The sequence below is a fragment of the Centruroides vittatus genome, unplaced genomic scaffold, assembly GCF_030686945.1.
Source record: "Centruroides vittatus isolate TY-2023 unplaced genomic scaffold, ASM3068694v2 contig_1408, whole genome shotgun sequence".
NCBI lineage: Eukaryota > Metazoa > Arthropoda > Arachnida > Scorpiones > Buthidae > Centruroides > Centruroides vittatus.
Window position 1 is genome coordinate 528164 of NW_027120884.1, and position 16004 is coordinate 544167.

The following is a 16004-nucleotide window of genomic DNA, read 5'->3' on the forward strand; positions in this document are numbered from 1 at the left end:
ATCTGTTAAGAATTTTCTATTTTAAAAGTTTCATAACAATTAAAATTTGGTTTAAATTATAAAAATTTTAATCTTCTATACTTCAAATCTTGAACTAAATGATTTTTTGTTTTAAAATAAGTTACTACAAATATACCAAAGCGAATTTCATTGATATTAATTTTCGAAGAATCGTCTTGTAAACTGTTCAAGAATATAAATAAAAAACCACAATAAATAACCACTAAAAAAACTGTTATCTTTTCTTCAATTTTTACCAATATTTTTGTATTTTAAATGAAAATAAATTCTGTTTTGAAGTGGATAAATACTTTAAAAATTATTTATGAATTTCACATTTTTATGTAATTAATCCATATTAAAAGTAATTGAAAACTGAAGTTTAATCTGCCTGAAATAAAATATATTAATAATGTATAAGATGATAATAAGATGTATATGATGATAAGCGCTTGCATGATACCTTGTATACACACGTGTATATACAGTGTTTATGTTTTTAAATGATATTTTTCTTGAAGATTCGAGCAAGATAAACTACTTTATACTTCATTAGCACACGCTAAACAAACAAACCATATGTTCGTGGCAAGTCAGGATGTCTACTCGCCGATTAAAATCGTTTTGAGATTTTAATAATCTTTTATTTTGACTGAATAAACACACATTTTAGCTATTTTTTTAAAAGTGTATTAAACACATAAATAGTTTAATTAAATTACTGATTGACCTACCTTCTCTTCAATTATATAAAATTATACTTATTTGGTTAATTGTAACTATAGTTTTACAATATTATAAGATAAAATATAAATGCTACCTTCATGAAAGACTCATCAAAGATTTCAAATTTTTTAACTTTTATATATATTATGTATTTAATATTCTTATATTATTATTTACTTAAATTCTCTTTAATGAACAAGAAAAAATGAAAGCAAAAAATCTACTAAAAATTGCACAAACATCAAAATTATAATTTTAATTAAACAAATTGCTAATTTATTTAAGAGGACTTCATTAATTATACGTAAACAGCAATTAATTAAAATTTCTTAAATTTTTTTTTTAAATTAAGTATAAAAGTAAACGGATGAATACTTTTTATTGCCGAAAATAGTCTCATTGAAGAATTGAATAATCTGTTTAAAAAAATAAAGAAAATATTACATTATTTATTTATCATATTGTTAATCTTTAATGAAAATTTATATATTTAATTCCAAATATTGTAAGAATTTAATTAAAATTAATTTACATCTTTAATTGATCTACATTTTATTTCGGCGTAATTTAAAATGATCCGTAAAATAATAAAAATCGTAAATTAATTTTTAGATTATTTATATGAATTAATATGAATTATAAAATTAAAAAATCGTAGAAATATCTTGTTTTTTAGTATATTTATTATATAAAATGGATGTATTTACGATGATTTATTAAACATTAAAATAGGTAAATCGAGACAGTTTAAACTGAATAAATACACATATATACGTAAAATTGATCATATTTACAAAATTAAGCTAATCAGTAAAGAGTAAATTGATTAATTTTGATTTAATAATGATCTTAATTTATATATATACAAAAATTAAGAACGATTTTCAATGTAATTAAGTGTAATAACATTATGTATATATATATATATATTATAGAGAGAGAGAGAGAAATAAAGATGGATAAAAAATAAATTATATATTTTTAAAAATTGTTAAAAACATGTTAAAAATTTATAAATTTTTCCTACATTTTGATAAATAGAATGAAAATTTTTAAGTTGTTTTGAAAGGAAATTTTAAAATAAATATAAACCGTGCACTAACAAAATTTAAAAATATATTCATGCAATAATTTCATTAAAAATTGATTCATATGTTTCTATTGTTAAAGACGTGAATAATAATAATAATAATAATAATAATTTTTTCCTGTAAAAATTATGTAAATGTTGATTTTGCTGCAATCTTTTCTCATGCCCATTTTCAAGCAAACATTTTATACATCATTATAAATTAATGCAAATCATCGAACTGTATACACTTTAAATTTCGTGTAATTGTTATCAATAAAATACATATGTAATCATTTTAAATAAATAATCGCTAATAAATAATTGCTATTTTCATGTTGAGTATTCAATTATTTATTTTAATTAATTCGAATTAATTTACTTTAAATATATATTTATTATATAATTAATGTATAATGGTTAAATATGCCATTTTATTACTGATTTTACAAAAACTTATTTTAAAAATGTTTACACATTACAAGAAAAAAATTTTTTAAATAATTTAATACAAAAAAATTCTATTTTTGCTATATTTTATAATAAATATTTTATTTTTAATAATAAATTTTTATAAATTTTTCAGATAATTATAACAAAATTCATTACTCTTCTCCAAAGCCATTTTTAGCAGCCATTAAACTAATAATTATAAATAATTAAATCAATAAGATAAAGTTCAATAACCATTTAAATTTTTTTAAAAAATTTGAAAATTGTATATTTTAAGATACTTAATTCCATGAATTTCAATTCTATAACCGGCTTTTTTGAAGTTTTATTTTACTTTTCTTAATAAAACATTTATTTTCGCTTCAGCGACTCTATTGTTGCCAAAAAGTTTTAATGAAATTAAATTTTTGGAACCATCAACCTTCACTAAATCAATGTTTTCATGTGAAATTTTAACGTAATTAATATATTTAAACTGTTACACCTCTATCAACGGGGTAAATAACGCTTTTTCATTAATGTACAGTACATACAAACACATGATATTAATGTGCACGCATTAAGAAAGGAGTAAATCGAATTTAATATTTTGCATGTACCTAATTTTATCGATTATCTTGATAAATGTTGGCTTATATATAATTATAAAAATAAATATTGCTAATGGAGTTTTTTTTATAAAATACCATTTATAGTTTTTTTTTCTATTTTATGTGAGTCAGGAATGCGCATTATACTTAAACAATCTTTATACTTCTACATTTTCTACATATTAATCTACAGTTAACAATAAATTAATTAAATTTTATATGTTTTAAACTCTTAAAAATTAAAAATTATTATTATATTTAAGTATATAATGCATATATCAATAAATTTGAAATTATTTCTTTAATCGTAATTAAATTTTGAACTTTCATAATGTTAATGATATAAAATGATTTTAAGTAGGAATTAAAAAAGTGTTATAATTGTTCGATTTTAATTAAATAATTATGGATAAATAAATTTATTATTTATTAATAAATGAATGAATTTAAATAAAGGGACATTTTTGATTTTCCCACATCTTAACTATGTTTATAACGAAAAGACTGAATTCAGGATCTGCATCACAATGATATCGATCATGCAGTAACACCCCTATCTCTAACACGGAATTTAACTGAATTTTTATATTAATATAACGATTAGAAGTCATTCATATAATAGTATTAATCGATATGTTACATACTGCTACAGTAACAAAATGCTCGATGAATGCAGGTATTAAAACAATATTTAAATAAAAAACAATATAGCTGAGGGGATGGATCACGTTCTTCTAGTGAATTTTTAAAAATTATAATAATAATATTATTATTATTATTATTAAAAATCACGAAGTTGCGCAGTCATTATGAATTTTAATAAAATATTTAATGTAAAACAGGAGTTATTTCTATGGTAGTTCGTTCCTTTACTGGTATTAATTCTGGCTTTCTGCCAATGTTTTTTTGTAATGCTATGACGTGCCTTACCCGCAGTATCTTCAACTTTATTGACTTATGAACATTACGTTTTAAAATCCTATCCAAAATAATGTATAATAGCGAAAGTCATAATGACTTAAAATTTTAACACTAAAATTTTTCTTCTGTCCTATATATATATATATATATTTTCCTTTCGATTCTTAATTGAAAATTCTAATTTATGAAGAATTTCTAACGAATTTTGTTTTGTAGATTTATAAATTTTTTGTAAAATTATTTCTTAGCGCAGATTTAATGAGTGACAAACAGGTGTGGTCAATTCATGGTAGTGAAGAGCAAACAGTTAGAGTGATGAAGTAAGAGTGACGCCCATGCTTGTGGAATTTGATATCTGTTAGAATGTATATCATTACTAAAAATGATCTCAATTTATATTAATTTTAATTACCTTTAATTGTTTAATTCCATTCGCCAATTTTTCGTATCATTTTTAACGTTAATGTAGATTTTATTGAAGACATTTGCATTTTAAAACACTGATAATTTAAATTTTAAATAATGAATATGTTCTATTAATAGAAACTATTAATTTTAAATTAAAATCGTAGAAAACATTTTCAATATTATAATTTTATCTGGGAATATTTAAATGATTTCCAGGAATGATTTTGTTGATAGATTATTTTAAATAAATTATTTATGTAAAAATGTATGGAACTTATTCAAAATTTAACATTTTACCAGTTTCTTAAATTTTTTTTTTCTTTGTCGGAAGTTTTGGTTGGTGATGGATGTACCTATTTTCACCCTGTTTCAACAATTTAATAAATTCTGACAGTTGAAACAGGGCTCTTTAATCATTTTTTGTCTACTATATTTTATATTCTACATCACTATACACATAGACATTAAACTGTTTGTAAATTTATTAAAATTTCGTTCAAATTAATATAAATTTATAGAAACAAATACATTTCTAGGTCTGGATATTTCTGATATTAATTCAAGAAACGATGATTTGGATTGTTAATGATCACTTTTAAGTGTTTTGTTATAGCTTCAAACTTTCTAAATTTAACTGAAACAAATTCTTTTGTCAGATTTAAGGTCCAATAATGTATAAAAACTGTTAAACTAATTCGAAGAATTTATATAGCTTTACAACATTTTGTAGAAGTTTGTTTTAATGCCAGGAAGTATTGAGTCATATAAATTTCAGACAATTGAAAGTTAATCGATACTAAATTATTTCTTAGTATCAGCTGCAAAGGCTAATGATACTACAAAATGATTATCCTATTTCCAGCTATTGTAATAAAATTTCATGCTCTAAATATGTACGCACAACTACTGTAATTTATATATTTAGATTTTTGATAAACACTGAATTGATTTATTATTATTAAGTACGAGTTACGGAATTCGTCTTACGTTTATTTATAAATTAAGTAGCGGATGTTGTGTAATTAGTGTATTTTTTTATTTGTGGTTTGTAGAGATCTTTAAACGTGGTACGTGAGGTGTTTATTATTATTATTATTATTATTATTTTTGCAAAGCCCGAGGTGGACAAGACGTCGTGATGTTCAATGTTTGTTTCTGATATACGACATCGGCGTGAGATATCTACTCGTTCTTACATACAGTTCTAGTTGAGAGGTCGACCACACGGTTTGGTTAGGACAGATTGCAATCGATCGTAGCTGGTGGCGACACACTGTAGAGGAATCTCTCTTTCTCTATGACCCTTCCATTTCTCGTTTCTTGTTCCTTAAACAGACTAAATAGACCATTTTAATAAAAAGAAAGCATCAGATTTGATGTTTTCTCTAACGTTAAATCAAACAAAATATAATTATCAAATAAAACAACTTAAAATTTCTCTGTTTAAAAAAAAAAGAAACCTTTAAAACTCCAACTTATTTTAAAAAGATAATCTTTTATATTCAAGATTTTACATTATTTTTAACGTAAGTATATTTTGTGTCTACAGAAATCACGTTGTACTTTCATTTATTCTATATTTTCTTTAAATATTACTAGAACATCATTAACAGAAGTGTATCGAAATTCTTTAGTAAAGCATTGTTTCATGTTATTCACCCATGCTTATCGAAATTATTAGTCGATGTTAGATATGAAATGGTGATGATTGAAATCTTTGAGAATCATCAGCTTACTCTAGAATGGAAGTGACTGACGCATCTTATTGAAAAAGCTATTTGTTTTCAGCTCGAATCTTCACAGATCAATATCTGCTATCTGACTGAATTTTGTTTAGGTAAGATAGATGCGATAAGAAACTTAAAATTTCGCTTGATAAAGAATTAATTTTTTTCTCTCTTATGTCCTTTAAAATGAAATTTTTTTAGAAAAAATTTTCAGATTTTTCTATTAAAATTTTTTAATTATGTTCGAAGTCTGTTCTCGTCTTACGAGGAAATGACAAACGAACGTCAATAAAATGTTGAAAATTTATACAGGAACACAATTAATTTTGTTTTGTTTAATAAATTTTTAGAAATGTATAAGTGAATTTCTATAAAATTTTAGTTCTCACTTCTTTCTGTTAAGTTTATTTTACTTTCAACTTTACAGTGTAATTTCCTTTAAGAATAATGCTAAAATGATATTTTATAGAAATAAAAAAAATTTTTAAACTGGTAAAACATGCAATTTTGTTTTTAAAAAAACGCTAAATGCATTCTAACAGAATCTAATAACACAGTAATTTAATTTCTATATAAAAAAATCTTGTCATGAAATATTCATTTTCTTAATTTAGACATTAAGAAATGATATCGCTTAAAGAAAAAAAAAATATATAAGGTATTTTCGAAAATACAGTTGAGAGAAAACTTTAAAATTTTCAATATTTTTCTAATATTTATAAAATAGACACTTAAATAAAATTTATGCATAATTTATAATAAATCTAGTCGCTTCGTGTTATGTTTCGGGTGGGATCACGTCATTGTAAAGTAGTTTGTTCAATGTATTGCCTGTCACAAGATACAGGAAAATATAAATTTAATATTTGTAAGATTATATATTGTTTAATACTTCATCCAAACTAAAATATTATATATAGATAGATCCACTTACAATGAATTACTAAAAATATACTTTTTCTTTCACTCGAAATCATCTTATTCTTTTCAATGATCGTTAAGAGGATCAATGTATTTATTATGGACTAATGGACTAAAAACGTTTAAGGGGAAAAAAACAATTTTTTGATTGATTTTAGTGGGATCACTACTTTTAAATTAAAATTTCTCTGAACTAAATACAAAATTATTAAAATATAGTTATTTATAGTCTAAAATTCTTCATTATTATCTTAATTAATATACTATCAATCATTCTAAACTTACGCCATACACATAAATAACTACATAATATTTAAAAATTAAATAAAATTTTGCATTTTCTGTTGTTTCGATTTTAAGTTGCTTCTACAGTTCAGTCTCAACTGCTATATGCAGTGTATACTTGTATGTATATATATATATATTTTTTAAATGAGTTGTTTTATAAATTTAACATCGAATTTTTACTACAGAATGATGTTTTTTGATATTTTCTCTTGTTTTATTTTTAGAAAGTATGAAGAGAATAGAAAATTCTGACCCTTTACTAAATCGAAGAAACTATTTCTCAGCCACAGTTCTTGCGATCTGTACAGTTTATCGATGGCAGAGCCGAATAAAGTGCCAATCAATATCGACCCTCGACAAACCACGCATGCCTGGAAAGAAATCGAAAAGCAAGACGAGAAGTAAACTCGAGGGAATGTCAAGGAATGTGAAGAGGATGGAACCGAATAAGAAAACATTCTTTCTCGAATTTAGACAGACAAAAAGGCGTTAAGTGAGTTAAGTTTGCAACACGACTTTCAGCAATGTTAAAGTTTGTTTAAAGAATCATTTTGAATCTCTTCGACTCGTAGAAGAAAGAAGAAAAAGAAGAAGAATAAGAAAAAAGAATCCTTAAACTCCACTGTTATCAATCTGGATAAAATTTTGTCACCGCTACTATAATGCTAGATTGAAGCCACGCGTTAAGCCATCACGTATGAGATAGACTTGTATATAACATTTTAAATTCAAGATTTAAAATATATAAAAATTGATTTTTACACTTGATTATTTATATACTTTTTTCTTCTACTTTACAAAAAGTCCTTTATAAAGTATCTTCGTTGAAAGGCTTTGATAAAGCAACATGCTTTCAAAACTTTATTGATTAGTTAACTGCTTAATTACTTCAATAATTTAAATATTTGATGTTCCTTCGCTTACTATATTAATGTTCGTAATATATTTTTGAATATATTAGTTTGTAATAATTTTTAATCTAATCTCTGAAGACTTCAACGCAATAAGCTTATGAAGTTATTATTTATTTATTTATTTTTTCTATGGCTATTGAAATCTGCAACTTATCTAATAGTACATCAAGCAATTTTATAAGGTAAATAACTTTCGACGTGAGATTACTTACATTAATTAATAAATTTGCAAACATAACATCTGATGATATTTATAGAATTTTAAGTGTTTGAGGAAACTCTTCAGTTCCTGTCTGGTTGTCTGTACGAATTTAAGTTTAATGTATATTGCTCAAGTAGTTTCAGATTTTAGAATAAGTTATATTTTTTGCCCTCCATTTTGATTCAGTTTGACGGTTGTTTTGATTCTTTATATTTTAGAATTTTGAATATATTCAAATGAAATTTTTAGATAAGAATTCACCTGATTAGGAAACGGTATTTGCATTTATCTAATGAATAACTTAGAAGTGTTTTGAATTAATTTAAATAATATTAAGACATTTTATGTCATTTTTATCTTGTTATCATCATTAATTGGTGTATTATACTTATAATAAATATACAGTATTTTAACATATATTTTTGATTTATCTAATTTCATAAAAAATTAAATAAAAAAATAAAACAAGTGAACTATATAAAATTTCTCGAATGGCCTACTTCCTATTCACTTGAATTTTTACTTATCTGTTTGATTTTTTTTTCTTTTTTTGAACAGCAAGACTTATAATTTTTCTACATTTTCTTGTTTCTATCATAATTAAATTGTAAATTCGCATGCAATTTTAATTTTGTCCTGAATATAAATAAATTAATATATTTAGTATGTATCACATTAAAGAATCAAAAAAGTTTTAAAAACTACTTTAATAATACATTCAAATCATATATAAATACAGTATTTGTTTGATTTTAAAATATATAATTTATGCTTCACGTTTCGTGTACTTTCTACTACGGCCTTGAGTTTGGAAGAAAACAGAAACCGTTGCTATCCTGCTTAAGAATGCAAATTTAATAAAAGTAGCTATTTGTTCAATGAATTTTAAAGTTTCTTTTGGAAAAAAACTAATAAAAAAATCATTTTAATTTTGGTGATAGAACGTTAAAACAATTGTTCAATTTGTTCATTCAAATTACTCGTACCATAAAGTATTCGAAATTCTAAACGTATCACGCTTAAAATAGGCGTAGAGACACTGAATTGACAATTTGTAAACTAAGCTAATATTCTTTAAACTATTCGCCATATTCATCACCATGTATTCACTTAATTTAATAGTCTAACAGTAATTATTACGTAATAAATAAAAGGATTTTAAATGTAATTATGTTAATCATTATTCTACTACGTTCATATAATCAAAAATAAAATTATTTAAAATTAAATTAAATAATCAAAATATCAAATAATTTATATTTTTCTCACTTATCAAATTTTTGAAATTTTAATTTTAATAATTACATTATCTCAATTGATAATTAATAGAAATTTTATACATATATAAATTTTACTTTATTTTATATGTGTTGGATAGATTTATAAATAATTTTTAAAGTCTTATAAAATAATTTATTTATTTATTTAAAATGAAATTGATAATATCCGTGTATTAATTATAAAAGATTAAGTAGCGAGAGGAAAAAATCCCTCTTTTTTCATGAACTAGGAATTAAATTCCTAAATATTTTATAGTATTTATCGATGAATATTGAGTAACTTATTTTGTTTTATTAATAATTTTTGCTGATTAATAAAATTTTTGTACAGAGTAAAGAAAATTTGTAACGATACGCCAGCCATGAATTGAAATAATCAATCTACTAATCTGACGTTTCATTATAGCTACGAATTAAAGCAATTTAGAAATATTTTACGATGAGGTAATGCAAAATTGAATTTAATAATACGTTAAACGAAACGATAGCTACGTTACAACAAATTATTCTTATTAAATATATTCGAAAATCAGAAATTAAGTAAAATTTAGGATGGTAATTTGTAGAAAATTTAGGATGGTGATTTGTAGGTAATTATAGAATTCCCATCGAAGTTCTTTAAAATACATATATGATTTTATAGAAAAATTGATTTCATTATCAATCTTCTTTAAGCTTGATTTTCTTTATATAAGAATATATTATAATTTAATATTTAAGAGTAAATATGACGGAGAAGAGGATAAAGAAGAAGTTGATTGTTTCAGTAATATAATTGTCTCTATTAGAGATTCTGTAAACAATTTTCTGCCAACGTTTTCTTCTGCTTTATTTCTAGCCAGGCTGTGTGAATCCTACTGTAAAACCAATTCATTTAGCTGAAATTTAACAGAAACGATCTAGTGCAAGATCTTCGATAGTCGAACAAACCGAGTTGATTCTTATCTGAAAGTAAATAATTGATTTTTTTTTCTTTTTTAGTCTTTGAAAACCGAGTCCAATAAATTAGGAAATTTTCGGCATTCTAAAAACAATTAATTATAAAATCGAGAGAAAAGTCGTGGCGAGTGCCACTGCATTTCATCGCCGATGGTGTGGCGTATCCCCAGAGAATCCAATCTAACAGTCGACGGAAATAGAAAACCACCGACCAATCCGCTACCTCAAGTCGAAATTACGTCAAAGCAGTTAACTACGTCATTCGTGGGGCCATAATTACGTGAAAATTTGTTAAAAATTTTTTTTTAAAATATATTATCTTCAATTAAGTATTAATTTCGACGGGTAAGAAAAGAAGAGCGATTATATTTTAGATACTCGACGGGAAGGTGGTGTTGATCGAAATCGCGCATTTACGTCGATGGTTCTTCCACGTTAAGATCTTCCCCGTACCAAAACCAATGCAGCAGGTGCTCGGTAGTGATGCGCAGTGGTGGTATCGATTATTTTTGGGTTCGCGGGTAAACGGACAAAACGGGCCGAGCGCCTGGTTGCGAGATTGGAGTTCAGTTCAGCAAGTTAGACAACAGAGGAAGGATCGATTCTGTTTCGGGCGAAGGGATATTGGTCGCCCCCCGTCAGATCACACCGATCTGGCGACATTGTGAAGGTCTAGAGTGTACCTTAGCCCGTCCCTGTCACCCGGACAGCCGTGCCGGACGAAGATCAGGTGACAGTAGAGAGTGAAGACGGAGGATAGCTATCGTACAGCCTCCTCCTCTCTCGCTCTCTCACAGCCATACAGTCTCTCTCTCTCTCTCTCTCTCTCTCAACAGTGTTCTTCGTGAGGAATCATTATACCATAATCTCTGTTTAGCCTTCCATGGCGAACTAGAGATGGAGGACATAGGACGACTGTGGTTTATTGTGACCTTCTTCGCCGTGCTCGTTCCGATGTTGTGGGTAAGGGAAGGAGCCGGCGAAGCGTTAGGGTGAGTACATTATTTTTTTCTCTTCAGGCTTTTAAGGCTTGTAATTGACGCTTCTAGGAAAATTGATATCATTTCTAACGTCTAACTCCATTTTATCCATAGTTAACAATTTCCTCGTTCGGTGACTTTTATCGCATTGCAAAATATGTTCTGTTGACAGAATTATAAAAATTCGCTCGTTAGTGCATTCGATTGAAATTTCGTAGGCCTACTCTAAAATCGAATAAAAATATTCAAAATGTTATGTATTTTATTGTATAATTTATATATAAAAATTAAAGTTAGCATTCATTAAAACTAATCAATAAATATCAAAAAATAACCCATTTTTAATTTTACTCATAATGCTTTACATTCCTTATTTATTTTTACATTAAATCAATTAAGCTACAAACAATTACTATAAAATATCATTTCACACTCTTCAAGCAGATTATATTCTATATCGTTTAAAAAATAGCAAAATTATTGAGAATATTCTCATTAAGTAAACTAAATAACAGTAAACACTATTCAAAAATCAATAAGCTAATTAGATGTGTATAGTGAAGCTTTGAAAAATTAATAGGTTAACAGTTGCTATACAGGTAAAAACATTAAAAATTTGATAGCAGATATATGGAATTTAATAGATAAAAAATCCTATTTTATGCATATAAATATTGTAAATATTTACTCACTTTTATATTTATCGACTTAAGAATGACGATATCGAAAAAAATATTATCTAAGATCGATCATTTATAATCGACATAACATTCTCGGAACAGTGAATATAAAATATAAAAGTAATTTTGTAAGAAAATTTGATTATGCAAGAATTTTAAACATACTTTTTTTTAATTGAAAGTTGCTTTCTTCTGCATAAAAGTATAATAACTATTCTAAATATTTTTCGCCCATAAATTAAAAAAGAAAAAAAATCTGTTGTAGAGATTGTGCTAAATCGATTCTACTATTAGCAGTTAATCTTACACAGTTCATCTGAAGTTCATCTGATATGGATACTACAGTATATAATTTTCAGTAACTTTTATAATAATTTTCAGGTTTTACCTTGAATATTATCAAAAATTGTTTATAATATTTTACTAAATATATATATATATATGTCCAACATTCTTCATTAAATGAACTTTTTATAAAAGGATAAATATTAAGTGGCGAGATATTAAATATTATTAAAATATTAAGAATGGGGATTAGTACAGGCCTAAATAATCACTTCACTATCTTGCAGTGTAAATATTCAACTTGATATTTATTCAAATATTGTATTTGCATAAATAGAGTAAATATAAAAATTCTCATTTAAAAACAAGTATATATTTTTAAAAAAATATTTAACTTTTTATGCATAAATCTGCATACATTTAAGAGAAATTAAACTAAAAGTAAATATGTTATAAAAATTTTACATTAAAGATAGCCCTAAAAATATAATATATTCTAGTAATATAAATTCATGATGCTCAATGTGTAAAAAAATCTTTAAATTATATAATTTTCTTTTAATAAAATCGAAGTTTGAAGTATTTTATTAATATGATTTTGGTAATTTCAAATTCTGCTTCATTGTACAAAATACTGAACTACCAAAACTATTAATTAAACTGTAGAAATGTATTTACTTCTATTAATTTTTTAAAAATATCGAACTTTATTCTAAATTTTTTTTTATTATTTCACTAATTAATTTCAATTAAAACCCAATACAATGTTTTAAATGAATTAATTATATGCAAACCGTAAAATGTTATTCTGAATGAAATTATATTTGAATAATTACCAATTTCATAAATGAGATTATCAAGTTTTCTTATGAGACTTTGTCGATGCCATTGAATCAAAACAATGTGGGAAAATTACGTATAGCGTAACAGTATTTAACTTCGGGTGATAACCTTTTCGAGTAAAATGTGATAAACTATACTATAGGGGTGCTATGTATTTTTCATTAGATAATTTACTTTGCTCTAGGATATGCGATAACATCTACTATTTGTAACACGATAAAGCTATTAGGTTACAGTCTTTAAAAGTATATTGCTAATGACTTCGTTTATTCTTATAATAATAATAAAAATTCTGTTGAAAAACTATTGACTAATACTAAAAAATTTCATTTGTAGCGACCACATCAGCCGTATCCTCGACGCATTTTTTCAACAAGGATACGACAGGAGAGTGAGGCCTAACTATGGAAGTAAGTTCTAATTTGTATCATAAATAATATAATCGAAGCGGAAACAATATAATATATACAAAGAAATTACGAATTTTTTCTTAAATCTTCATCAAGATCTTTTCAAAATGATGTCTTATAAGCCACGATCATCGCGTTATAATCTTCAAAAACTACTTTAATTCTTATATTTTATTATTAATTTGCATGAAATATTTTTAATAAATGTCATAAAGTTACAAGTTTTCGAAACTATTAAAAATTAGGAAGATTTTATAGTTTGCATTTCGATTATTTTTCATGTTTTCCATACCATAGAAAATTGATTAAGTTTAATAATTTTAAATTAATATTATCTATAATCTAACAAAGTTCTGGTAAATAAACCAGTCAAATAGTATTATTGTTATAAATCCAATTTTTATAGGAACGTTACTTATATCAATCTGGTAATCTACATAAATATTGATTGAAGTTGTACTGTCGATACAATAGAAAAGCGCTAGAAAGTATCATTTGGATGGTTTCTTTTATATTTTAAGTGTGTATAATCTTTCTTAAACTTGAATTCGGATATCTTCTTACAACTGATTTGATATTTATTAAGTTGATAGAATTATATTTAGTTCTGTATCTTACTACGGAGCTTCTGTTTTCATTCTAAAATAATCATTTATACAATGAAAGATATTTTATCGTATGACCACGTATTTGAAATTCAAGAAATTAAGATAATTTTGCTCAAAATGTATTATTAAAGCTACGAAGTTAATATTATTACTTTAATTTAATTTTTCTAAGATAAATACCTCACATATAGGCTATGGCGTATTAAAAACTATATGAGATTTGATCTTCTTTTCTAATTCTCTAGATATCAATGCTTAATAATCAGCAGTATTTAAAATTTATTTCTGTTAAACTGTCAGAGATATATTAAGAAAAAACTTTTTAAAATTATTTATATATTAAATTTAAATAGGAGTCTGTAATAACGAAAGAGTTGTGTCTGCATAAATATAAAAAAATTGAAGAAATTATTATTATATTCTGTTATATTTTGAATAGATAAATCTATAAACATTCAGATTAATCTTTAGATACTTTTATTTACTCAATAGTTAATTATCAGAATGTAACTTCAAGAAGAGAATTTTAGCCGATCATTTATCATTTAACTTAAAACAAAGATGGTTTTTGCACCAAAAAAATAAAATAAAAAAATAAATAAAAATAAAATTTATCACGAACAAAAATTTTTCTTTTATAAAACTATACAAATAATTTAAAAGTATAAAAATGTGTAATAAAATATTAACAAGTTAGAAACTTCTTTATTTATTTTTTATAAGTTTTTCATAAAAATAAAATTTTAAACTATTATTATAACTAAAAGAATAAATATTGAATTGCTATAGCTAAAATAGACGATGTAATGTTTCAATTCGTATCATGAAATTAGCTTATAAGTAACTTTCTTTTTTGATTAATCTGTTACTTTGATCGATTCTTATTCCTGTCCAATTAATGTGATCAATTCTTGAATCTTATTAGAAAAGTATAGAGAATCGATCAGTACCACGTTAATTTAGCATTTGCAAAATTAATAACAGGAAATTATAAATAACTCGAGCTAATAATTACAATATTTAAGATAGAAGCGGTTCTTAATTTGTTAACGCACGAATAAATTCAATTACAAGTATAAAAGATATTTTATGGAATAAATTAACACGATTTTTAATCGAATTTTGAACAATTTTCTCGTGTTAAAAATAGTTGATCGCTAAGAATATTTCCTGATTACTTACTCAGATTCGCTAAATATTCTAGAAGCGTACGGAACTGGAGAAAAGTGAGGATACTCTTGGGAATGATAAAGCTTGCGAGTCTTAAATGACCCGATCCATTTTCTGTAACCTTAGTAGGCATTTATCGAACTAAAATATCATCTCCTATTGCATAATAATTATAAAAAATGTTGTAAATTTTTTTTCATATATTTTCGCACAAAAATTTCCAAACTCTACGTTATGAAAAATAATTTCTCTATGAAATATTATCGATTTTAATAATCGATTCGATGTAACTTAAACTCTAACGATTTATATTAATTTAAACGTTAATGTATATGATATATTTAAACATCTCACGAAATCTACTAGAAAAATCTATAATTTTTTTATTTTTTAAATTTTCAACAAATATAGCAATATAATTATTTTCTGTTAAAATTTATATTCTAATTCTGTTTACGTTTTCAAAAATCCTTTCTGTTCCGATTTTAAGTAGATATCTGTATATAAAATATGTTTTCTTACGTTTTAAGTTTGATAATAAACAGAAATAACGATGCTATACGATCCTAGATAAATTTTTCCGGATCCTC

General features: G+C 24.5%; 1 protein-coding gene across 2 annotated transcripts in view; it reads left to right on the forward strand.

Moving 5' to 3' along the window:
- The window catches only part of LOC136968167 (gamma-aminobutyric acid receptor subunit beta-like), a 176680-nt gene that overhangs the window by 60565 nt on the left and 100111 nt on the right, over nt 1-16004 (forward strand). Inside the window, exons 1-2 of one of the 2 annotated variants that reach the window (XM_067262131.1) lie at nt 10924-11430; nt 13563-13636. The exons of the other annotated variant lie outside the window; for it this stretch is intronic. Of the exons in view, the coding sequence (XP_067118232.1) occupies nt 11336-11430; nt 13563-13636 (169 nt within the window). The 5' untranslated portion in view covers nt 10924-11335. Of the gene's footprint in view, nt 1-10923; nt 11431-13562; nt 13637-16004 lie in introns of those variants that run through there. 2 annotated transcript variants of the gene reach the window in all.